The sequence below is a fragment of the Schistosoma haematobium genome, chromosome ZW (genome assembly GCF_000699445.3).
Source record: "Schistosoma haematobium chromosome ZW, whole genome shotgun sequence".
Classification (NCBI taxonomy): Eukaryota; Metazoa; Platyhelminthes; class Trematoda; order Strigeidida; family Schistosomatidae; genus Schistosoma; species Schistosoma haematobium.
Window position 1 is genome coordinate 16663572 of NC_067195.1, and position 26549 is coordinate 16690120.

Genomic DNA, 26549 nt, shown 5'->3' on the forward strand with positions numbered 1-26549 from the left:
ATAAAAGTTTTGATTGATGATTGATTATCACCTTAATATAAATAACAAATCAGCAACTATTTATCTAATGCTTTTGTTTAGATTGTTAGATTTTTCTAGTCCAAATAACGAGCTAACCTTAATTAGACAAATAACGAAAACCAGGGATGGATGTTTTGTTTTAGTATGCTCACATCCATGATCACTAAAACATTCAGGTCTGGCAGTGAGTTTTTATATCATTTAAATAACTGAGTTATGATCCAAAATTTTAAATATACAAATTCAATCAATTCTCGTTATTGCACAACCATCTTCCAATCTTATTGGTGAGTAAATGCCTCATACTCGATATTGATTAATTCAAGTGTTCACAACGTCTTAGTAGAACTTCAAAACTTAGATCTAGGAATTATTCACTAATGAAGACATAATTACTATTTGCATAAGGGGTTTGAGTATAAAGCATCAGTGTATTCATTCAAGGCCTAGCCTTTTTTCTATAATCGATATAACCTAAAACAATAGATTTTGTTCTTCATATTATATAACCTCAGTTTATTTCAAATCAGACTAGATAGTTTATTATCAGCTACTGGGTTTCAAACCAAGTCACTGTGATGTCATTATTATCGATTTTTAAAAAAATACATAAATACCTCTTGACGTTTGCTTGAGAGAAGAAAATAATATTAATAATAATACGATGCTTTCACTTTAAAATATTCTATAGGGTTATAAATTGTATTATACAACTCGACCAGAAGATTCACTTAACTCATGGTTAATTGCTAGAACAACACAAGAGAAATATCAATTAACAAAATTACTACCGAATGCAACTTATTATATTAAAGTCAACGCATTCAATGCTGCTGGAGATGGTCCAGTTAGTGAACAATTACCAATTGTAGTTACACCCGGTGGTAAGTTTCAACAATAATAATAATGCGTATAATTTGTTATTATTATCATCATTATAATAAATAAGCGGTATGGTCAAGAAATCAACTCTGATGATTGGTATTTATTTATTTTTCAATTTACTTTAATGAAATAATTTGATAAATATTAAGATGAAATTTTACATATTAATCTCTTGTTTAAATAATCATTTCACATAATACATAAATGTATAGAATTGTATACTTGATGTAACACTGTCAGTGTTTCTAATCTCTTCTTATTCTTATGCTTCTTCTTCTTCTTCTCCTTCTTTTTAATGCTTATTGTGTTCATTTTTCCAGAGAGTGAGTGTTTCATTTATTTAAATGGAAACTTCCTGCATGTTTGTACCTTTGTATGTATGTGTTATTTTATGTGAGTGTATGTACGTCAACCTACTATTTATATACAAACAATTATGTATACCATATTAACCAACTAATCAATTCAAAAGTGTCCAACTTCTTTTTTTGTTGCATGAATCTTCATATTTACTATCAACTAGTGCGTCTGATTATAACTAAACTAAAATGTATATAATAAAGTAAAATAGATTGACTGAAATAGTGTTATTCTTCATAAAGCTGGATGATTTAACTAAGAGGAATGTATTCTTCTTTACGAATAGCATCATTAACATTTGCTAGACAGGATGGGTAGCCCAAACAAAACATATCCACCGTTTGCTATAAATTTTTTCCACCACTCTAAGTTTGATGCATGTTACCGTTAATAATTATTTCAAATACTCAATTCCTCAATATCCATTCATTATCTTACTACTTTGACACAGAAGTAACATCTAAAGTACGATGGCTTTACAATAATATGTAACTAAATGACATAGACAATATCAATAATAACATCTTATGGCTAAGTCTACGCAAATCGTAAATATGAAAACAATAAACAGAGTTTTAGTTCATGTATACTGATTATCTTGATCTTCTCATTAATAGTTAGGACTGCAATTGATCAGCCACTGGCACAGGATACACATACGCCAAAATGAGTCTAAAAAAATGAAGTCCTAAAAATCAGTGGAAAGATCCAAGCAACCAAACTATATATATATATATATATATATATATATATATATATATATATCAGAAGCTAGTGGTTATCTAAACTTAGTAGCCGAGTGGATAACTCTATGGCGTTTGGAGAGAAAGTTACTGAAGTTTGAGTCCCGGAGTGAGTATCAACTGCGGGATGCAGGTACATCTGAGTGACGAATTTCCTAGAATTCTCTGATGGCCTCTATCCATCGCTTAAAATTAAAGAGAGTTATTTTGTTTGTTCATGGTAGACTTGATTAAGAGGGACTTGTTTTGTTCAAACCAACAGATTTGCATTAAATATCAAGAATTAATTCAGTTGAACATACTATGTGGTTAAATGTAACTAAAGTTTAGATTGTGTACCGATGAATTGTGACTCGGTGACCAAACGGAATCATCTACAGTATAAAACAGGAATATTGTTTTGATCTTGTACGAGGCCTAGTGAAAGCACGATTGTCCAGTGCACTCTAGTTTCTATTGGTCATTCTGATGTTGTTAGTTAGTGGTAGAATCTTTTTCGAATGAAAACGGAATTATCATATAATTAAAAATTTGTTTCAGACAAAACGTGATGTTCTCACTGATAATTAGAACTTAACAAAGCAAAGTGTGATCTGGTAGTACCTAACAACCTAAAAAAAAACAAACTCAGTCACTATCAGAAAACGGATATTTCCGGTTATCATGGAGGAATCTACACGTAATTTTGTGATCGTTATATGCAGAACATGCATACTGGTTGTTTTAATACTAAACAATATTGTACTAAAATCATAAAAGTTAGTTAATTATGCAAACTGAGATAATTCTGAAAGGTATCTTTCTGACAAATCATATACTGGTAATTTAATAAAATGTATCAAGATTGTTTTATTTCACTGTAAATTTGATACTAGAGTATTTGTTGTCATAGCATGGCTACATAATACAATCCTCTGAATACCTATCTAGCAATAAGTGAACATGTGTTTATCCAGTCAATGATTGTTTAATATTTTCCTAGCTTTTATCACCATCATCATCACCATTATCAACCATGAACATCTATATGTCATCCTGGGTAAATAAATCAATACTCACTTGCTTGCTCTACTCCTATACTTTTGATGATGATGATGACGATATTATTATTATTATTAACAAAAAATCAGTTACCTTTATAACTTTCATGAATAATCCATTAATTGAATACACTACAGCCGATCGATAAACGTTTATTTCATTATCAATTAATTAGTCTTTAAACAAAAACAAAAAAAATAAATAAATTTTTAATCGAAATTCTCTTCCTGTTAAATGTTTATTTATATAAATCACCCCCCCTCTTTATAACGCATGTGAATAAAAGAATCACCTATCTATTTTTCGAGATATTTTCTCTCTCCAAAACAGAAAAAACTTTTTCTGTCCCACTGTTTCATTTTGTTTTGTATTTGCATGAAATAATTAAACTTTCTTTTTTTTTTGTATTTTCATATCTACAGGACACATAAATTTTTTGTAATTTTATGTTAGATTCAATTGTGATTCCGTTATGATGTTAATTTAGAATGTTTATTTCAAATAACCTAATAGAATAGTAAACTATAGAGATGAATTACTGAAAAGAGTAACTTGTTAAAATTAAGTATTTTTCAACAACAAGAACAAAGAAAAGGAAAGAAAAGAAAACGGATGTGTTATTATAGAAAAATGGTCAAATTATTAGTTTTCGACTTATAGTTAAGTCAAGTTGATTGTTAAGTGAACATTTGAACAATATGTCAATCAAAATGGACAAGAAATATAAAATAAAGGCACATTACTCAGCAACATTCAACTACAGACATGGAAGAACTATCTCATTACACTTCCCATTTAGTTTTGATTCACTGGATATCTGTGTCAGTGAATGTAAGATTTGATTTGGAAATATTTTGCTAACAGGATAGAAACAAAACCTGACATGTTACGGTTTCATACAATTTGTTAACTGAATGATATATTTGGATAGGTGAATTTCAATTATTATAAATAACTTAGTTGATAAATAAACGTAGACGATTGTAGAAGTTTCTTTTTATTACGGAATGATGCCAGTTTAGGAAATGTTGAGAATAAGAGGGTCTTTATATTTGTGTGAACTCAGATTAACACGCGATCGAACCTGGTACGAACTTATATATAGGGAGAGAGAGTGAAGTAACTTCGTCCCTATTTGTGTTACCTTGATTATCATCAGTTCAGTTACATTAACAAATATACAATATCTACCATGAATTGGTTCTAAGATATTGATGCCATTCAGACTAAAAATAAGACGATACTATAACAATATATCATATTATAAATCAATTTTTTATAACAGGCGTCATAACAACAACAAAAAATCAAAAACTACATTTGATACCTTTTTTAAACTACTTAAAGTGAATATTAGTTTTCACAATTGAATTCGTAAGTCAATTTAAGCTAGACCACTGGACCGCTGTCCAGTGCTTTCAGGTTTGTAACAGTGGTCTAATATCAATCGGTTCATAATCTCAATCAAAAATATAAATTTAGTAGGACGAAGTATGTGTGCTTCTGTTTGTAAATGTAGAAATAGAAAGTTTAAAATGATTAGTATAACTAAAGTTGGTAGATTATATATTAACGCCAAAGTTTAAATTCAAAACGAATATAAAACAATATGTGTTGAGAGCATTAGAAATATTACTAATAATCATATGAAATGTAATATGAGCGATTACGTAACGTATGAAATATAATAAGATACAAAAAAGGGTTCAACATAAGGGTAAATATTAAAGGAATTATTCATATATGAAAGAATAAAATATGATCAAATCCGATGAATGAAAATAAATATGTAGATAAGGTATATACTTTAGGTTTAACTGGTCGCGCTACGATCAAAATGACTGTTGGCTTCGCCAGCTAACATGGTACCAAGATGGCTTATATACTTACACCTGCTTCTCTGACTTTAAACAATAAAAATAAATAGAGCATCTGTTGTTTGAAGGATTTATAGCCTAATAATTATCTCCTGACTCTATAGAATTCATTATAGATTACGGAAGAATTAGTGAATAATGTTCATCTCAAAGTGGGCAAAAATTTAAATGTTTATCTTCCAAATCACGTCGGCTTCTAGCTATGTTAAGAAGTATTCACATCAACCGAGACGTAAATTCAGCGAACATCGTTCAACGTAAATTGCTTCATAGACCAGAACTAGTTAATATATCCAAAATTGAGACAATTCATCTTTCACTTTAGATTCTCAGCACTTAAAATTCCTTATATGGGTAAGAGGAATCACTTAATTGACATTTAACTGTAGTTGCATAAGTCTACTCTTAAGCACTGAATATATATATATATATATATATATATATATATATATATATATATATATATATATGAGCCAATAGTGCTCATTGTAAGCCTTCACTGATTAGCATCTTTCAGTGATTTATTTATTATAACCTATCGTAATTTCAGAAATCTACCTGAAAACAGCACTATGAAAACTGAATATAACATAGGTATTCACTTTAAAAGCTTTAATACTTTAGAAATCTGGAATTCACAGCATATGCTTTACATATATTATAGTAAACGAAGACTTGGTGGATAGAACCAAGTTACTATTATTATTTTAAGTAAAATCACACAGTACCTTTATAAAATATGAAAATCGTACATTTAATACATCACTTGCATAACTTCCTTCAGTTGTCCTCTACATACTTCATGATTCTTCTGATCTTATTGTTATTCCGATTGTTATTCGTTTTCTTTCCTCTTCATTTTATTTTACTCTTCAGCTGGTAAGCACTCTTATCCTAATTCCTTCCATATACTACTTAAATATCTCCGCATAAATAGTACACACCACAATATGACGTATTATTTATTTATAATAAACTTAAAACATTTCTATTTGAGTTTCATTTGTCATCATACAACTGATATTTGTTAATTCCAAACATCCTATACTTGTTTCTGGTGCCATATTCACTGAAACATCATCTCAATACATACATACCATTATTATCATTATTCGGGAAAGCAAACAATAAGTCTGTACAGTTTACCTGTAACCAAGGAAAATATGCATAAATAAGGTTAGATAAAATCTCAGCTTGAAATAAACGATTATTGCATTTTAAAAATGCTTAGTTAATCATGTGTGAATTCACTAACAGATTTTCAGATTTTCTTATTAGAAAAATTGAAGGCACAAAAACTAAACAGTAAAACAGTTCTTCACAAATTACGGAACAGCATTGCAATGATGTATTTGGAGTACTTACTTAATAGTTAACATTAACAAAGTTTCATTTCAACTACATAGAACAAAGAAATCAAAAAGAGGCTTAATCCGAATAATCAAGTTGTAATTACATGCATATGCTGAAACTAAATTCCCATTCCTTGTCATCGCCAAATGTAACTTATTTGTTAGTCTGTGCATATTCTACTTTAAAAGTAAGTTGGATATATTGGCTATGACATCACAGATAATGAGAATGATCCATAATAATGTTATTATTACCATTATAACTACGAAAACTATTTCAGATTTCATAGATATTCAGATGGATATTCGTAAGTTGACATGTTTTAATAGTGAGTTTACTTCTCAGTCATTCATTCATATTTATTTTGTCTCTATTTATCTTGTTCTAATCCTATCACATAATCGTTTTAATCAATTCTCAGCATTATTTGTATCCATTGTCTGATTCTTCTAAAATCTAAGCATATAACTGTCAGTCTTTGCAATCACTCAAACCGTATATGAAAATAAATGTTCATTCTTTCACTCAACTCTATCTCTCTCTCTCCCGCTCTCTGTGGCTATCTCTCACCCACACATACTCAACTTCTAGTCGTCTAATTCAACCTGTTTCCACTTTAGATTACATAAGAAGTCAACTATTTTTTTCGCTCTAAAGCAAATGTCTTAATCTGTTAATGTCTATATATCTATGAATGTATAATATAGAGATTAATTAAAAATTTGAAAAATCACATGTCCCTTGACACATTCTCACATTAACATATAATTGTGATGGATATATACATATTTGCATCAAGAGTTATTCACTACTTATATGTAAGGTATCAAATCATTATATTCATGTCTATTTATGAAATACACAAATAGTTATTAGAGTAATGCACAAGAATGAAAGAATTTTCCATTTTAAAAATAATAGAGAAACTCATTACAACTTTTTTTTAAAAAATATTTTAGCGTGAACATTTTAAATAATTTTCATTAATTTCAAACCACTAATGAAGAGTATCGTAGTTTATTCCATAATATTTTATAAAATCTTATAAGTTGGTAACCTTTATTAAGGTTTATTTTGTTAATATCATTACACTACTATTAAATTTGATAGTAGTTAAGAGTGGCTAAAAAAAGAATTTCCGCCATGTATATTGTAGTAGTATTTTCATGCACTTTTTAATGTATTAATCTTTCTTTTCTTAACATAAACCACTACTTACAGATTTATCATATATTGGTTTACTGTATATTATCACTATTTTTCTATGCTATTCTTGTATTACTTAAATTAGTTTACCACATTTCAAGTTGTTTTAACTAATTGTACACACTAAAAATCATCATACTTATGAAATACCTATGATTTGTTAAAAGTAAGTACCTATTTTTCTTTCATATTAAATCTTCCCACATAAAACTGCCTCAGTAACTTGTCCACATTTAATATCTTAGATTACTGAACATTTCAGTCACATTCTCTATAATAATGCACACTATTTATGAATACATATATCTATATCAGCATGCAGACAATATATATATATATACATATACATGTATTTATGTATATAAAGATACTATACATAAATAATGTCAAGTTATATATGTATACCCTACAGTTATATACTATATGTGTTCTACACTGTTGTCATGTTTTTTTTGGAATATCTTGAAAATCACTTACACCTAATTTTTCATTCTTTTTTTAAAAATAAAATATAAATGACAATGCTACAAAAAATTCATTTCATACAATGTTATAGTTCCAACCGCACCGACAAATTTACGAGGTATATCACTGAAACCGACAAATATTCATTTAACATGGACACCACCTGATGATATGTCAAATGATAGAAAACTACTTGGTTATAGATTGAGATTTCGACCTGCCACTACTACCCCTACTGTTGTAGATCAAATAAGTGATATTAAATCACCATTGTCATCAACATCTAATGAAGAAGAAATTACTAAACAGAAACAAAAGTCATTCATCACTGAAACACGTGATATTGATGCGACAGCAACACAGTATTTATTAACTGATCTAGAACCAAGTACACGATATTATTTAAGTTTAGCCGGTAAATCAATACACGGTTATGGAGTAGCTGCTCAAATTGAAGTTCAAACGAATGATTACCGTAAGTTTTAATTAAAAGTCATTTGTTTTCATTTAAATTTTAACTGTATTTAGGGGAACAATTCTTGATGATGCTTAAGGTTGTTTTTTGTTGTTGATATTATTGATTATTTAGTTCAGGTTCAGGTTCAAACGAGCACAAGCCAAACTTTTTCAGTTTGAGAAATCGAATACTAAAAACAATCCACGATATAAGACAGTGTAATGAAAGCTTAGTTTATTCATTTATACTAGTTAACATTGATGTAAATTGAAAGCTTTGAAATTGGGACAGTTTTAACTATTATCAGTGGTAATTGTTCTAAACACAAGAAATCACTGTCAGTAAAAGCTAATTTTAAACCAAGATTTATTTGGTTTATTTGAAATTTGAAATCACTACAAACATAATTATGTCTGAAACCTAAATAAAGAAACACCTGACTTTAAATATGCCCCATTGTTAAAATTTGCATCATGCCTTTATTTTTTTTTCGCCTGTTCATTTTTGTAGACCAGTATAGTCTCTTTGTTTACTTAACATTCTAGAATACTGACCTCTGACCAAGTAATAACATTTTATTAAAGTTTTCCAAAATCCATTGAGAGGAATATCATATCTGCTTTTGAAATTTCTATATTTATCGAACAACGTAGCCTATGCATAATTTGATAATGCTGTTCAAAATAAACTGGTCCAGTATTTAAGAGACATGAATTACAAGTTATTAACCGTGTTTTACTTTTCAAAGCCCAATACAGATACTTGTACCTGAAATCTGTCATTCACAGCAAATGACACTAATTCATATATGAAGTACAATTATTATTATTGTTAACGATTTACGAGATTTCAAAAGCAAAATTTACTTCCGAATTTCACAAACAACCCCCTTGCTGCTACTACTACTATTAATAATAATAATCACTTAAACGAAGTCCAAAAAAATCGAGTAAATTTTGTCGGATAAAAACAAGAAGACTATTTAAAAGTTCATATGACTGATGTGACCTGAATAAATTCAAATCAGTGCCCAACCATAAACTGCTAACCACAATTCAAATATACTAAATAAATGTATGTACGTAATTGTCACCGTAAAACACATATAAACGGTTATATTAGATAAGTTATAGTTGAGATCATGAGTCAATTGAAGCTAGATTACCATGGAAAACCTAAACCTGATAGGTCCTGGATTCGAATCTCGACAGGCGGGATCGTGGATGTGCACTGCTGAGGAGTCCCACAGTAGGGTATAACAGCCGTCAAGTTCTTCCAAGTTTTCCACAGTGATCTAGTTTTAATCGACTCCTGATCTGAACAATAAAAATTGCTGTAGTTTCCACAGAGCCTCTTCAGATAAGTTATACACGAAATACTATATTTTTCATTAAATTTTTTTGTCATAGTTTCAACTTGTACCAGTGTTTTTTATGACACCAGTTTACTCTATATTTGCTTTTCACTATTATCACATAATTTGAAATCCTATTTCCTAATGAAGAAATAGAATTCAATCACTACACTGTAGATTAATTATTATAAACGTCAATGTAGTCAATGTATTCCTACAAGAAATTATTCTTGATGTGAATAGTACAGTAGTAATGTTTGTTTACTATAACACTTGCTGAGATGGATTAAAATGTCACATGACATATCTATCTTCCTCAAGCTTTCATATATGCTTTGAGTATTAGATTCAATCAGCATGAAACTAGAGTCAAATAGAACATCCTACTGTAATAGTCTTCGACTATTTTTGCGTGAAACAATGAATAAAGTACTATTATAATTCAAAACAACTTCTATCTTATACCTTGTTGTAGATTGTTTTTGGCTAGTTTCTATTTCGTTTGTTTTAACTTATTCATTTTTTCATCCAACATCATTAAATTATTCAGCATTTGATCTACCTTCACCAAAAAATGTACAATTACGTACACTGACAAATGTTAGTGCAAAAATTTGTTGGGACCAACCAAATTTACCAGAATTAATGTATTCTATAATATCTTATGAAATTTTATTTGGTTTATCGAATGAATCGATTAGTCCATTAAATGCTACTGGGATTATACCATTACCACAATCAATATGTTGTTGTTTCACTATGATGCATTTACGCCCCGGTACTGATTATCGTATTTGGTTACGTTTAGTCAGTCATAAAACTCTGCCAACAACTACTGTCAATAATTATGATGATAATAATGGATTTATGAATAAAAATGTGGCACCATGGTCGTCGATCGATTCAAAGAATAAAATCACTGGTCCAGTGTCTGAACTACAGGCATTTCGTACATTAATAAGTGGTGCGTAAATATGAATAGTTGGCTATGCTTATGCTAGCTTTGTTGCTCTTACCTTAATCAGTAGCGATGCACGCATGATTAAATATTAACAAGAATGAAATCAAGCATGAGTTTTTTTGTTTTTTTTTTACTTGATAATAATGTTGCATGCAAATAAGCTCTGGTAAACCCCCATTTTTTAACATTAAATGAAACCCATTGCATACAAACAGAACATGAAATTGATTAAATAATTTATCCTCTCGTTCAGTCTGTTTACTAATGCAATGTACCAGATTTAAAGCAGCATGCTAAAAAACTACTTTATTTGCCTTCATTACATTAGATAGCAAATGCGAAGACTGGTTTATTGATTCATATTTTTCCCACTTAATTTCTTCGGTATCCTTTTTTTCTAAGATGTAAACATAATATATTGAATAATGGCTGTCAACAAAATTCATAATGAGCATTTCGTCTTAGTTATGATCTATATGTACCTGTATTCTACTGTTGATACTAAAACTGAGACTTAAACATGGTGTTTATCACTTTGAACCTTTGAGTGTTATTTAGAAAGGTTCTGAGATTCCAATTTTCCTTCACATATTCAATGGATATGATATACAATACTTACTATCAGTGTATATATTTCCCCTTTTTTAACATCTAGCACAATATTCTCATTTAATAGTTGAAATCATTTGAGTCCCGTCAGGGATGCCTTCCTATTCATTGTAGCTATTATTCGATACTTTTTATCTAATACTTACTTTATTTGAAAATATCAAGTCCAACCTTGGCATTGATATCTACAAACTTATCAGTAATTTCAGGTTTTATGCTGATATCTGAAAACTTAGACCATTCAGTTTAAACCAAACGGTCTAAATTTCTAATTTCAATCAATTCGTGATATAACTCGACCATCTCCCAATACAATTGGTGGGTGACTATCACAAGCTCCAGTGATTATACTCCACCGATCATAGCTTGTCATCACATCTTCAGAAACCATATCTTAGAATTAGTCACTACGAATCCCATGAATAACGTTACTAAAAAATTCCCATAATAATTGTGACGTCCTTGTTCCTTCTGTCCACTAATATACAAGTGAGTATTTGTCCTGATCTAGTTAAGGCCTTTACAATATAGGGTATCTACTTCAAGAGTGACGAAAACTATTCCGATAGGTTGACAAGTGAAAGAGAGAAGACAAATCGACAGGATCAGTAAACGATTTATTTGAGATTCATATTAACACAAAAAGATGTAACGCATAAATAATTAAAGAAACATCAGGGTATGAAAAATGGAGTAAAAATAGTTATATTTAGATTACAACAATCTTGAGATAGAAACGAGTATGTCAGTGAATCGTACATCAAATGAAAGTGGGCGATTTATAGAGAGAACCAGGAACAAAACTATATGTTCCCCGAAATAGCTTCCGTTGTTTATCATTACCTTTTTATATTTCTCTCTTCACATCGCTAACATAAAACATATGTCTTATGCTTCCTAGTTTTCAATGGTTTTCTAACTAAGACCAGTTCATAATGCAATCTATAAAATTTAATAATCTCCACAAATTAAATATGGTATTAGAATGGTTACTTAGTTTTGCATTTACGTTGTGACTCGGGTTTATCTTTGACAGCTTATGTACTATTATCACTAATATCTGAGCTACCTATTCTTGCCATCTAGACATTTCAACAAGTTATCTCATTTAGTTTGTTTCAATACATCATTAGGGCTATTAATCACATAACCTATTCAGGTGCGTTTCTAAAAAGTGTACAACCCTTCGTTTTGCAAGTTACAAAAGACCCAGAGATATCATGGTTGCTGGCAATATGCATCAAAAATAGCGTACATTATCTAGATGTCAATTGACTGAACTGATAACTTATAACTGGCAATCACTCAATAATTATCATCAGGATCGATCAAGAAGTAAGAAACGGAAACTTGTTGAAATACTTTGTGCTGAAAATTGTACCAAAAATATAATATTGAATAAAGTCATTAATAATAATACTATGTGATGCCAACATTAACTGACTAAAGTAATTTTATATAGTTTCATTACATATAGTTTACTTCATTAATTTTAAATGTAATACTACAATACTCATAAAGAATAATAGCTCAGTTACCTTTATGAAAACACTTCTAAAGCACTTAAATTAACTAAACCTATTTTATTTTTACATATATTATCAAGTCATTATGTTTTGTCAATTTTCAGTAGTATGTTAAATGAACTTAGTTGTTGAAATTCACTTCCGAAACAAATTCAATCCAATTAATATGTACATAGTTAAACTGTAAGAAATGGATTATTATTATTATTATTATTATTAGTAGTAGTAGTAGTAGTAGTAGTAGTGATAATGTATTTAGGCCAGAGAGGACTTGTACAATTCCACCAAGCAAATAGATACAACTACTAACCTTGACAGAAACGTACAATTTATAATTGTAAATAACTAAGATACATTGTGGTATTGTAAATACAAAATACATTAGGAATAATATTCCAAATCCACTGTGATTTAGTTGTCTTTTCAATAATGATAGTTCTATAATGATTTTAGTACATTTAAATGAGAAGATAAATTTAATGATTTAAATATTAACACAAAAAGAAATGGTATAAGAAACAATTTTGATAAATAGGGAACAAGTACTTAATTTTGATTTACAAGTGACTTTGTTTTCGTCAATAAGGCATAGTTATACTGTGTGTAACCAGTATGATTTAGAATAGATTTTGTTCGTAATAATAGACCAATCGACTACCTAAATATTGCTATGAATATGTTCTTCTTCTTTTTTTTAGTAAATTTTATGATTTTTAATGTATTTTATATTTTAATAGTTGAGATCATGAGCCTATTGAAGATAGACTACCACGAAAAACCTGAAAGCATTGGACGGCCATTTCGTTCTATTGTGGGACCCCTCAGCAATGCGCATCCATGATCTCATCTAGCAAGATTCGAACCCATGACATACACTGAGAAATCCCATGGTAGGACGAAACGGCCGTCCAGTGTTTCCAGGTTTTCCAGGGTGGTATAGCTCCAACTGACTCATGATCGCAACTATTAGAATTACTATAATATCCACAAAAATGCTTTCTGATATTTTATATTTATCATTAATTTCAAGTAACTTTGAATAGTTAGATATTTTCTAGAATCAACAGGTAACACAAATGTTTCCACTACATATTGGAACAAAATATTTCAGTTCGGATACCCCAAAATATCAATTTTTCAGTTACAGTTCAATGTTGAGCTGTAGATGTGTACTGTTAAAGTGTTAAGTGACTGTAGGTAACCGATATGAAACTCAGCTTAGATATGTGTTAATTGAAACTCATCAGCAAGGTGAACCTGGAGCCTTGAACCGGTTTATGCTCCCTTCAAGATTTGAATTCATGCTATTCAGCTACGAATTTCGAGACGTTACCATAAAGTTATGCAGAAAGCTGGTGGTTTGCTGTAAAACAATTGACCGATCACTGAGAAGTGACCATTCTCATATCTGTCAACTCGTATCGTAGTATTTGAATACTTTCGATTGAGCTGAAATGTGGTCACTAAACTACTCGACTGCTAATAAATTCTTAACTGAAATAAAATAGCTAATAACTGCATCCTAACTTTCTACAGTTTACCAGTAGAAGTCTGGACAATGCCAAGAATTACTTCTGAAAGCCATTTTGTTGGTCAGTTATATTAGAAAGTAAATTTACAATTATTTCGTAAAAATGGTACAATTTCTAAGTACAGTTATGTAAAATGATCTCGATAACTTAAATAAAATGGGCGCCCAATTTGTTAAATAGTGTGTAAAATTATTTAAAAATAAGTACTAGAGATTTACTATACTATGTAATCTCAAGATTATGTTGATTATATCAAATTAAAATACTTGTACGGCAGTTATATTTGGTAGTGGACAGATTTGAAACGCCAGATGAAAGTTCAGTAAAAACATTATAACTCAGTAATTTATTGCTTATTCCATATAGAAATAACTCACTTTGAAATTCAAAGAGCTATTCAATACACATTACTTTTTATAGAGATTTTTGATGATTTAAATAACTGTTGTAATGTGTGTACATTAGCACACATACATACATGCATACATATTTAATGACTTACGTATGTTGAATATGATATCCATTTAGTATTGTTTGGTAATGAGATCATAAATGTGTTTTTTTTCTTGTAAGCCACTGGTGCTTGGATAAGAATATTGACGACTTACGCACCTATTAGAAATCAAATAAAAATACCTAAATTTTTTGAGTCCAAAATTATTCTCGGTTAAATATTATTATTTGCTATCAATAAGCTCTTGATTTTACTCAAAAGTTCACCACTTTATCTGCCAAACTGAATGAGGATACCTTCGAAACAGGACAAGTATAGTTTTTTTTGTACTGTGAAACGACTTTTGGTCTTTAGCAGTAAGTCGTTTGTCTGAGAAGTTTGAACAAGATAACTAATCAAATTGTCCGATAAAGAACAAGACATTTTACTTATACAATATACGCTACTTATGAGTAGACAAAGTCTGTTAGATAAAGTTATTCATAGGCTTAATCGAAGCACTAAATCAACGTTTAATAAGTATAACAAAGTTCATTAATAAATATACCATTGAGTTGAACATTAAAAATTCCACGTGATTTCTGTATGATTGATTGGCATTACACAGGTCATAATACAATGTAGGTAAAATAACCTTTTGAAGGTTAAAATTTTATTGTTAGGATGCGATAAATATCAAAAATTTCCTAAGTACACCGGATGTCTTGTCAGTTGCCATAAGTCGAAGTTCATACTGGAATGAATTAGCCTTCCAAAACTTTACAACGTTATATTATTTTGCATTTCATTGGATTACTTAGCCGAATAATTACATGGTATATTTAGTGGTTAACTCGAATCGGATTTTATATTTGATCTATTAAGACATTTGACATAGCTAACTCATCAGTTGTTCATACTCTAGGGGTACACGATGTAGCAGCGTTTCATGGGAAGCCAATGAATCTAAATGCTAGTGGATGATCTGTAACGAATTAATGGGTTATATATGATATCATGGATCATTACCCATATTTATTATCGACATTTTCAAATGAATCGTTAGTAACTTTTACTCATATAAAAGTATATGATAATGCATTGCATTTTTGAACTGTTTATATACGTCATCTAGGCGATCAAAAACATTAGGTGAGTTGTTACACAGTTATGCAGAAATAAACAATCTCAAACCTACGAATTTTAGGTATAGTAAATATTTAGAAAAAACCAATAAACTACGCTAATCCCATCAAACAAACCAAACTCATTAAAGGTTCATTAGTAAATAATAAAAAACAAATAAGAATGTTCTTTACAACTACTTCTCTCCTTTTCTTACTTTGTAAGATTAAAAATATACCATCCTAGACTGTTCACTATGCTAATAAACTGTTTGAAAAAAATGGCTATTTTCCAGTAGTGTATGTTTAAAATGGTATTACCTTTATGTACATGTTAAACAAGTTAATAACATACTAGGCAAATTAGTTTCGTAGATAACTTGTTGGTATTTCAAGCTATAGGCAGTGGGTATGTGTCGTGATATAAATATCAACGATGTAAACTAGGTATACGGAACTGAAGAGTTCGACATAGGACGAAACACTTGTAGATATAATCTACATGGACTGTAAAAGAATAGTATTAAAATTCAATCAAAGGAAGGTTAGTAAAACGGTCCAGTGATAGATAATGAACTTTTAGGAAATTTAGAACATATATTTTCATAGTTCTGCACACGTTCACATCAATTTACCTCAATGTAAACCAATAGACTATATATATGATACTTTTATTAGATTTACTGAATGGTTTGGACATAATACAGGTCATTTTAACCCATAAGTCTTAGGGTGTCCTATACACGTCTAATATACAATCTGCTCTTGTAGACTATTGTTTCCACTTATTTTTCCACCCCCAACCCAGATAATATGAAAAATTTCCTGTTTAATGTAAACATAAAGGCGATATGACATTTAACATAAAAATATTTGACGACTTTCGGTATTATGTTAGATTATTATTATTAAACATGTTTGTTTCCCCATAGGAAATTTTTTCTGAATTAAAATATGCTTTCTTCAACAGATTTAATTGAATAGATGTCTTTCAATTGTCCATTGTGCTAAACTAGAATAGGCCTATACAGTTCTACTGTTAGAAATGAATTTTATCATTGTTTCAACTTGAAACTACCCTACTTATTTATTTAATACACAGAGGTATTAAATTTTGTGAGCTTAATCTAAGCGTTAAATAAAATATTGACCTTAAAAAATCGACAATCGATCAACCTCATGAAAGATTTCACTGGGTAACAATAAATAGTTAGGAGTGCTGAAAATATTATTGTTTTCGTCAACTGTATTAAAAATCATTCAGTCATCTCCATTACTGTATTTGTTATACAAACTATAAACCACAGAAAATCTGAAGGTTACTAAATCGTCAATAAAAACAGCATACTATCAAATGAGACGGGTTGTATTGAAAACTGTTCTAAACATTTTAATTGTTAACATGTAATGAATACAAACAAAAATAATCATCTCACTAAAGGAAAACTAACGATAGATCAACTAAGAAAATTCTCTTTCAGAAGATGATAGTTGCTGAATGGTCATGTATCAATTCATAATTAAGTTTGTTTAAAACCAAAGCTTCCACATATTACTATTTGAGCTTGATTATTCGAATAATGGGCTGCTCTTATTTAAACAACAACTGAAAATTGGGGAGTAATAGACATCTGTTCGACTACATTATGGTACTTCCTGACAGTGCACATGCTTGAATGCACCAAGGATCTAACCTAAGACCATCACGTTTTGCGGAGAGAGCTCAATCCTAAGACCACTAGTTTACATGTTTAAATTTAATCCGTTCTCTGTATTTATTGAGACCACATCAACACTTATACACCAATGAGATTGGTCAGTTATTATTTCTTTTATAATAGTCATTTAATTACTGACTTGAACAGTAAATTATTAAAATAATTGAATTTCAAGTGGGATTTCAGTTCAACAAAACAAATGTGACCCACTCTTCAACAAAACGTAACTACCTGTATTCGATGCCTCAGAGGTTCGTGAATGTCCATGACGGAGTAGTTTCAACCTGGGATAGAAACGTTATTCAGTGATCTTTTCTGTTCTCCGACTCCCTCCTTGATATCAGTCCATAATGATAACCAACTTCAGTAGAAACCTATTTGCTTTAATCCCTGAATTAACAATATATTCTACCACACAAAAAGAATTCCAATTTTAATGAAAAGGTCTACAAAATTCTAATATTGAAACGGCTTTCAATGACATTATAAACAATTATAGGACATTATATTGTTCTAACCGTTTTTGTTAAGTGCACATGAAATTTACAATGTCACTTCTGATGTGCGATAGTATCTCATAGGTGGTAGTCAAATTCAAACCGTTTTGAATAACAAGCTATTTGTTCATTAGTTTAGTAAAACACTATTTTTAAGCGATTCTACCAGTTACCCACAATAAGACCTTAATGTACTATTTTGCTTACATTAAAATATTTTTTGATGAACTTGTTATTTCGGTCACATTGTGAAACTAATTAAAAATTTCTCAAGTGATTAGATTAGAAGCGTCCTGCGTTACCACAAACAGCATGAGCATAAATATTACCACAGATTAAGGAAACCAAACTGCATGTTAGTATCAGTATTAGATTGTGGAGATTGACGAGTTTTAACTGAGATCATGAACCGAATAATGTTAGACCACCACTAGTCGCGCAGTATTGTGGAGTGGTTAAAGTTAAACAATAAAACCATTGGACGCCACTTCAGTGTCTAGAGATTAAGCGTTTCGCGCGCGAGACCCAAAGGTCCTCGGCTTGAGTCCTGCGTACAGGATCGTAGATGCTCACTATTGAGGAGTCCCATTCAAAGTGGTCTAACATTGATCGGTTCATGATCTGCATGTTAATAAATTTCCAAAAAAGAAATAAGCACGCCATTGCAATAAGGATTACGTAATGAAATGATTTTTTTGTAATGGGATCAATAATCATGTGATTACATTATTATATATCGCATGCATTTGAGATTTGATCATTGATCGATAATTAATTATGCTTTAATGTATTGCTAAGTGAAATCGCTTTGATAAAAAGCACTTGTGCCAAAGTAAGTCTTCAAATGTTTTTTTTGTTGATAAAATGATCTCTTTAATAAATCATAAATAAACGTTTTATTTCAAATATATTCACAGTCCAACATAACTTTATATCTATTAGTAGTATAGTGGCTCAGTTTGAAAAATGTTAATTACTATTATTGCCATTAAGTTAAACATCAGATTATATTCAAAGCTTAGATTTTCTCGCCTACTCATTAGCATCTAAGTTCTTAATCACAAGGTTATAGTGACCTGTAAATACGAGCTCGATGAAGTAAATTTTTTAAAGAATTTTGAGGGATTTGAGACACATCAAAGAGATATAATTTTACATAAAGACTCGAAAATCAATTTATAAACGAATAACTCCAATGATTTAAATATAATTTTTCAATTTACCACACATATAACAGTTGAACCTTCGTTGAAATCATGAACCGATCTAATTTAAACCACCAATGAAAACCTAGAAGCACTAGATGGCCTTTTCATCTTAGTATAGGACTACTTAGCAGTGCTCATCTACGACTATGAACGCAGAAATCAAACCAAGGACTCATAGTCGTGTCCTAGAATATTTAATCTCTAGAACACTGAGCTGGCGTCCAACGATGTGAACGTCTAAACTCAATCAATCCATGACACTGTGTGACCGTTTTCCACTGTTTTCTGTTGGTGAATACCTCACACTAGACACAGTCACGGTTTCCCACTAGAATTCGAAGCTAGTTCATCTTGAGTATATGATGGTTGTCGGTATTCAGCGATCTCCATGATTACATACTGATAATAGCTTCTTCGGAAGTTATTCTCAAAACTATATCTGCATGTCTTGATCAAGTGTTATAAATCTAATTGCAAGAATTCAAATCCCCTGATATTAATATTTTCGAGGTAAGACAAGAATTCATGAGAAGTACGTTGGCATAAAGTAAAGCTTTAAGCTGGAGAGAATCAATACATTCCGTTATAATGGTATAATTCATTCAATGAACTATTTAAAACAGGCTATGGAAAAGATGGAATATACCTGAAAGCGGAATTCAGGACTCTGGCTTCGCCTTACTTGCTACCCATTAGTTAAGTGCACCTGCGCCTAGGTTTCAGTGTCCACAAGAGAACGGAAATTCACTACCTATAGCTCTATATACTGAGCAATAAAGTCCAAATTTTTGCTAACTTGTTCTATTAGTGATATTTTCAGAACAGGTTTTATCATATATGTAAATAACCATTTACATCAGTGTGATATTCCATTTAGACTTGTAGGAATATTTTTACAAAGCAAATAACTCAGTGTAAATAATGTTGTTCACAAGTATAAAGTCTTTTCAAAATTAATTTGATCAATGTGAGAAACTCCAGATCTCCTACGAAAGTGATCTCTGTTAAAGTACTGATACAGAACGTGTTTTATGGATCTGAAACGTGTAGAACTTAAGCCATAGCATATAATTTTAGGTAATCATTCTATGATTGATGTGATGAGAAATAACATATGTTTACATGTAATTCAATATCTGGTTTTCAACTGGTGGGACTGAAGTACGGATTTCGACTCACTTCATTTATTTTATACAGTTATGTAGTTTTACACTATTCAAAAAAGTGCAAATTAAAAGCCGTGTAAAAAGCCATCTGTTTGTTATTCATGTTACATTTTCATGCTAACTATTACTGGTACGGAGAGTTATGCAGAAGCAAAAATGGATGGTGGCTAACACTGAAGTTCAGTACGCGGGTTTCGTCCTACTTTGGACATGTCAGCCGGGTGTACCCGCGTCCCAGAGCTGATGTTCACTTCGGGACTCGAACCCAGTACCGTTCGCCTCAAACGTCATCGCATTATCCACTTAGCTACTGAGTACCTGCCTGTGCGATGAGGTTAGTTTTCCGTAAACGAACACTAATGAAGAGTTCTATATTGAAATGAAATAGCTGTATAATATTTCGTGGTTTTCAATTGGTGTCTAATAATGTCACTCCTTGATACAACTACAGAATAATTATGTTCGTTCGAAGCTAAAACATGTTTTGGGACAGTTATCAAACTTAAAATTATGTAATGTATTTAAACATATGAATCCTGTAAGAAATTGACAGACATTGAGAGTAACTTTTATTTTCCGAAGAATTTCTCACAATTATCCCCTGCCAACTGTTGTCCTGTGAACTTTAAATGTTATGCATTGTGTTATTCCATAGCATACCTTTCGTTTGAATAAATAAAGCATATTTATAATGGATTTCTAATTCTCAAATAATCATATACATTCCGATAAACATTCTGACTGAACACTTGATTCGATTTCCTAAGCTCTTCTAATAATCCCAGGCTACACGGCAACTTGAACACGATAGAAAAGGAGCAAAATATGGAAAGAACGCTTTACTCCCAGGTTCATTTATGTACAGAAAATTTAAGGTACTTACAGCATCTGAGATGGACTTTGGCTTCTGGAAGATTCTGGGTCGCCATTAAACATAGGAACAGGATAAACAATCATCCAATCAGGAATGTGACACGTAACTATTCTCTTTCTAGATGTTTCTGAGACACATTTAGATAAATCTGATTGGATAAAATGTTTCCCAGAGTTTTTAGTGCCCCTCTAGACTTTGTTCGAGGAATATTCTGGATCTCCTCAACATATACAGATTATATTATTTAATGGTAATTAAAATAGAATAGTTTTATTTTTTTTCACGAAGTAACTATAAACTATGGTAACTCACTAAACTGCTTACTTTTTAACTCTTCCGTGAGGAATTGTCAGTTAAATACTATTCACAAAGTTTTTAGGATCAGTTAAATAACTGTACCATTTGGTTATGTAAAATAATGTTTATTCAAATTTCATCTAATACATTCCAAATCAATTTTTAGTGATCATCCAATATGAACAACCTCCCGATTTCATAGATCCTTTTGTTGATGGGTTTTTTAACATTAACTTCGACGATTCAATAATAAGTCGAAGATTTGACGATTTTCTGTACTTGACACAGTGTTATTTAAATTTCGCTTCTTATTTATGAACTTATGTTTTATTTGCATCTGATAAATAAATTTAGGACAATTTTTGTCATTTTCATCGTCCAATTCTCTTTTTACTTGTGAACTAATATATGATTTTTTCTTCCCGAGTTGGTCTAAGGTAGACCACCATTGATCTAGGATCGTGAGTGCTCACTGTTGATGAGTCCCGTACTAGGACTAAACGACCATCCAGTGCTTCCACGTTTTCAATGGTCGTCTAAATTAGATCGACTCGTACATCTAACTTTGGAAATACTACAATCTTAACAAATCCTACTATTGATAATTTTTTTCTTGTCTATAGTACCGTTCAAGTGCTGTCAAGAAAAATGGAAATTTTTCCTCTAATTCAAATTGATAGTAGTTAGTTGCAGATAGTCAATTAGGAACATTGTAAATAGTTTTCGTTTTAGTTCACGTCCATATGTAAAGTTAATTTGCAGCCTTTGGGTGAGTTTTCTCATGACGTTTTGAACTGATCTCGGTTAGTACCACAACTAGAGTCATTATCATTGAGCTATTTGAATTGCTACAAAGCATTCGTAGAGCAAAAACCAAATAGCTGTGTGATAAATTCTAAGATGTGACACTGAATAATATAGGTTTCAATCAAATAAGAAACACTGGTTCTCGCAAGTTTAATGAAACACCATGTTGATGAGTGTTAAGTAGTACGAAAATTATTTTCAGAGTTCCTTGCAGATTACCATCAGTTATCGAATATATTATATTATGTATAGTCAGAAAAATAAAAGGTGATCTGTCGATGGCATACTTCGTCACTGAGAAATATTTGAATAATACTCAGTGGTTCTAATTCGAATCCAACAAATGTTACTCTTTAGTAAAGATGGTCTTTTAAATAAAAAAAACGAAGAGTTATTCATAATTGATTTTAGACTTTATTTGTGAACAGAATCAAATTCACTTTTATGGGACAAATAAGCCTTAAAATATTTGAAATAAAACTTTTCTACCACTTAACAAGGTTGATATGTTTTCTTAATGAAACAGGTCAACTAAGAATCGAAGTTAGAAAATAATTCTGTACCTATGGCTTTCCATTCATTTATGTGATTGGTTGATTTGTCTAAACGAATCAAAAAGTTATTAGGATAGAAATAGAGTCAATTTCTAATGTCTACCTATTTGTTGTTACTACTGGCTACAAAGATCAGTTTGTAACAGACATATGATAATAAATATTCTCATTATTGATTGTCTATCATATTGTATGTATGTACGTTGTATGTAAATAGGTATGTGTGGTATATGAGTATAATGCAGTTTCAACATGTGTATGTACCTCTATTCATGCCCCTAAGATTTCGACGAATGAGGCTGAGTGATAGATTTTTTTGAAATTTCGATTTATAAAATATGTGTGTAATATGCTTGTATAGGTGTGTGTGTGTGTTTACAGAATACGAAACATGTCACCGTTTCAACAACAACAACAACAACAACAACAACAAAATAAACGTAACGGAAAATAATTATGTTCACTTTCCTGGTTCATTATTACTATGGCATACTTTTTTTTACTTAAAGAAACTAACAGTAATTTTTTGAAAGACTGTCTTTTTATGATTCATGTGATTAAGAAATTTACAAATGGCTACTTGTTCTCCGGACAAAGTTTACAATCTACCGTAATATAAATCCTTACAAAAATAATAATAATAATAACCTCTATATCCCAACTGAAAGATACATGTGAATCGATCATAAATTGTTTCATCTCTAGTCATTTATCAAACATTTACATACCCTTTTTCTTTTCTTTCGTTGTTTTTTCTTAAAATAAATAAATAAATAAATAACCAACTGTTTTAAATGATGACACAGGATAGTGATAAGAAAAGTATGCATTTTTAAATCACATATATAAATACAAAATAAACAGTATGTTAATTGGTGTATATATTTTAATATTAAATTATAACTGTTATACAATAAGCTATGCACAGTTTGCATTAGCTAATACTATATCGATAAATAATGATTATCAAAATAAGTGGAGTTATCATCAAGCAGATCGATCAGCTGAACAATGGGAAGATTATTGGCAAACAATTTCACCGTCAAAAGGTAGGCAAAGTTTTCAATATAGATCATTGTTAATATACTCTGTTTATTTATCTGTAATCAATAAAAAGGAAATTTAGTATTAGTAAGTTTGTTGTTGTGCAATATTGCATAATGATGTTATGTTGTTTAAGTTATATAGTTTGAATGAAACGAATTATATTGACGTTGTGAACAGCGTTATGTTATGTTGAGATTAAAACATTGATAAAGATATAGATTTAAAAAAATAACTTTTTGCGGCAATTCATCCTTTTTTAAATAGTCCTCTAGTTGACAGGAAATCATAACGTGATCAACATACTGTTAATCAGAGTGAAAAGGATAGTTCCACACCTCCATTCACCTCACCTTCTACTCAGCTCAGAAAAGGAAATACATAGAAATAAGACATACATTATATCGACTCTATCTATCAGTCTATTGTAGTGAATGTAAACTCGGCTGGGGAGGGGACTAATTTATTGGTTTACATATAAACAAACAGTAGATTCGTAAAATATGAAATTCATACGTTGAATACATCATTTACATATAATCATTCAGTTGTCCTTTACATACTTCATCATTATTCGGATCCTGTTGCTATTCCGATTGCTATTCGTTTTCCTTCCTCTTTTCTTTATTTTGCTGTTCCGCTGGTAAGCATTCTTATTCATATTCATTCTACATACTACTTATATCTGTCCGTATAAGTAGTGTACACCACACTATAAGTCCATTGTAAGACACTAAAATATGTAATTTTAGTCGGTTTGTATTGAAGTATTCATGCTAATTTTATATGATGGAGTACGTACAGGTGTACTGATGTGTAGAAGCAGTGTTAGTATTAGTGGTAGTGGTATTTTTTCATACCAGCTAACTTAATCAGGAATAACGATGAGCGCAAATAGTTTAAGCTATACAATAAAGTTGTAAAATCTGACGATTCGGTAGTAGAATAGTTTGACCAAAACAGCTGAGGATCATGAACGCAAATGATTTAGTTATATCACATTATTTTTTATTTAATTTAGCTTGATTTCCCATGGGTTTCCTTTAACAAAGATACTGTATAATACTGGGTTTATGGATGCAGTATTAGACAAAAATAACAAACCAATGAATGATGCTATTAATCATCCACGATTGTGGTGTTCGAAATAGTTGTTACTTGTGCTTAACCACCCACTAATTGAATGAATAATGTTAGTTGATATAGGAGTAAGTTGCAAGAAAATTAGGAGCTCGTAAACCAACTTATGACATCAGTTCATAAAGTCATTGGCTGTTGATTTTTTAATATTTCGTTAGACACAAACGATCACATGATAAGAGGAATCAGTAGTTGGAAACTTCTCGTAAAATGGCTCAAAATCGATCACAATGGAACAGTTAGATTCCCTCATTCCTTAACTCTAGATCTTGAATTCCTGCAATTTTTTTTGTATAACCTCCTTCTTTTTTTCGAAACATAATCTTTTTATACAATTATTCACATTATTATTGCAACTATGTTATTTCAATTACTTATTCAGTTCTTAAAATTTACCTCATTATGTTAATGCGGTATGGTAACTTGGGCTAACTCACATTTGTCCCAAATAATACTATTCCTTAAACGTTATTCTATAATTGTCTACTTACATTCGCATTGTTTATTACTTGTTTTAGAATGTTATTTCATACAAAATTCAATTCTTTCATTTAGGAATTAACATGACATCTTAATAGGACTTTCCAATATTCATAATGGACAACTTTATACAACTTAAATACGCTTAATTTAAAACTAAAAAGATTTTCATATTTTTTAAGAAAAAAAAACTGAAACACCTAGTTACTACTTTTTTTCGATTTTTTTTTCCAAAAAGTATTAAATCTTATAACACTTTTGTTCACATAGTAATCCACAATGTGAGTGTGTATGTATGTGTCTTTTTCTAGGTTGAATCTAAGTGTGTGAAATTGACTTTATAAAAAAATTTTCTATTCACAACAGAAGTCATGAAATTAAGATGAATTTTCAATGTATTTTCGGGTTGTATAAGAGAGAAGAACCAGTTTGTTCTAACTACAATACACACTGATTATCTTAAATTGTATAAGACTTATTAAAGATATTGTGAATGTTCATAGGCTCACATTCGATGATAATTTAATGAATTAAATATGCATCAATTCATTCCATTTTATATAAATCACTTATCTCTGAGCATTGAAGACTTTTCATGATTTAGTTTTCAGTAATGATTAAAATTGATCTATCGAGTATGACTATTTCTACAGGCTATCGAAAAATACAAGATAGTTTCTGTATTCTCCTAGCATTATTCATTCATAGAAGAGTTGACAGAGTTTTAGATAATCGGTATTTGAACTTTATAGTTTACCAGTGCTATAAATTATGTGCTTTGATTATAAGAATAATTTTCATAAAAATTCTATATATG

The 26549-nt window shown here is 30.3% G+C and overlaps 1 protein-coding gene across 1 annotated transcript in view; it reads left to right on the top strand.

The window, feature by feature from the left end:
- Positions 1-26549, top strand: part of MS3_00002886 (uncharacterized protein) — a 271766-nt gene that overhangs the window by 170402 nt on the left and 74815 nt on the right. Inside the window, exons 9-11 of the mRNA XM_051210541.1 lie at positions 713-905; positions 8043-8426; positions 10313-10726. Of these exons, the coding sequence (XP_051070547.1) occupies positions 713-905; positions 8043-8426; positions 10313-10726 (991 nt within the window). The remainder of the gene's footprint in view (positions 1-712; positions 906-8042; positions 8427-10312; positions 10727-26549) is intronic.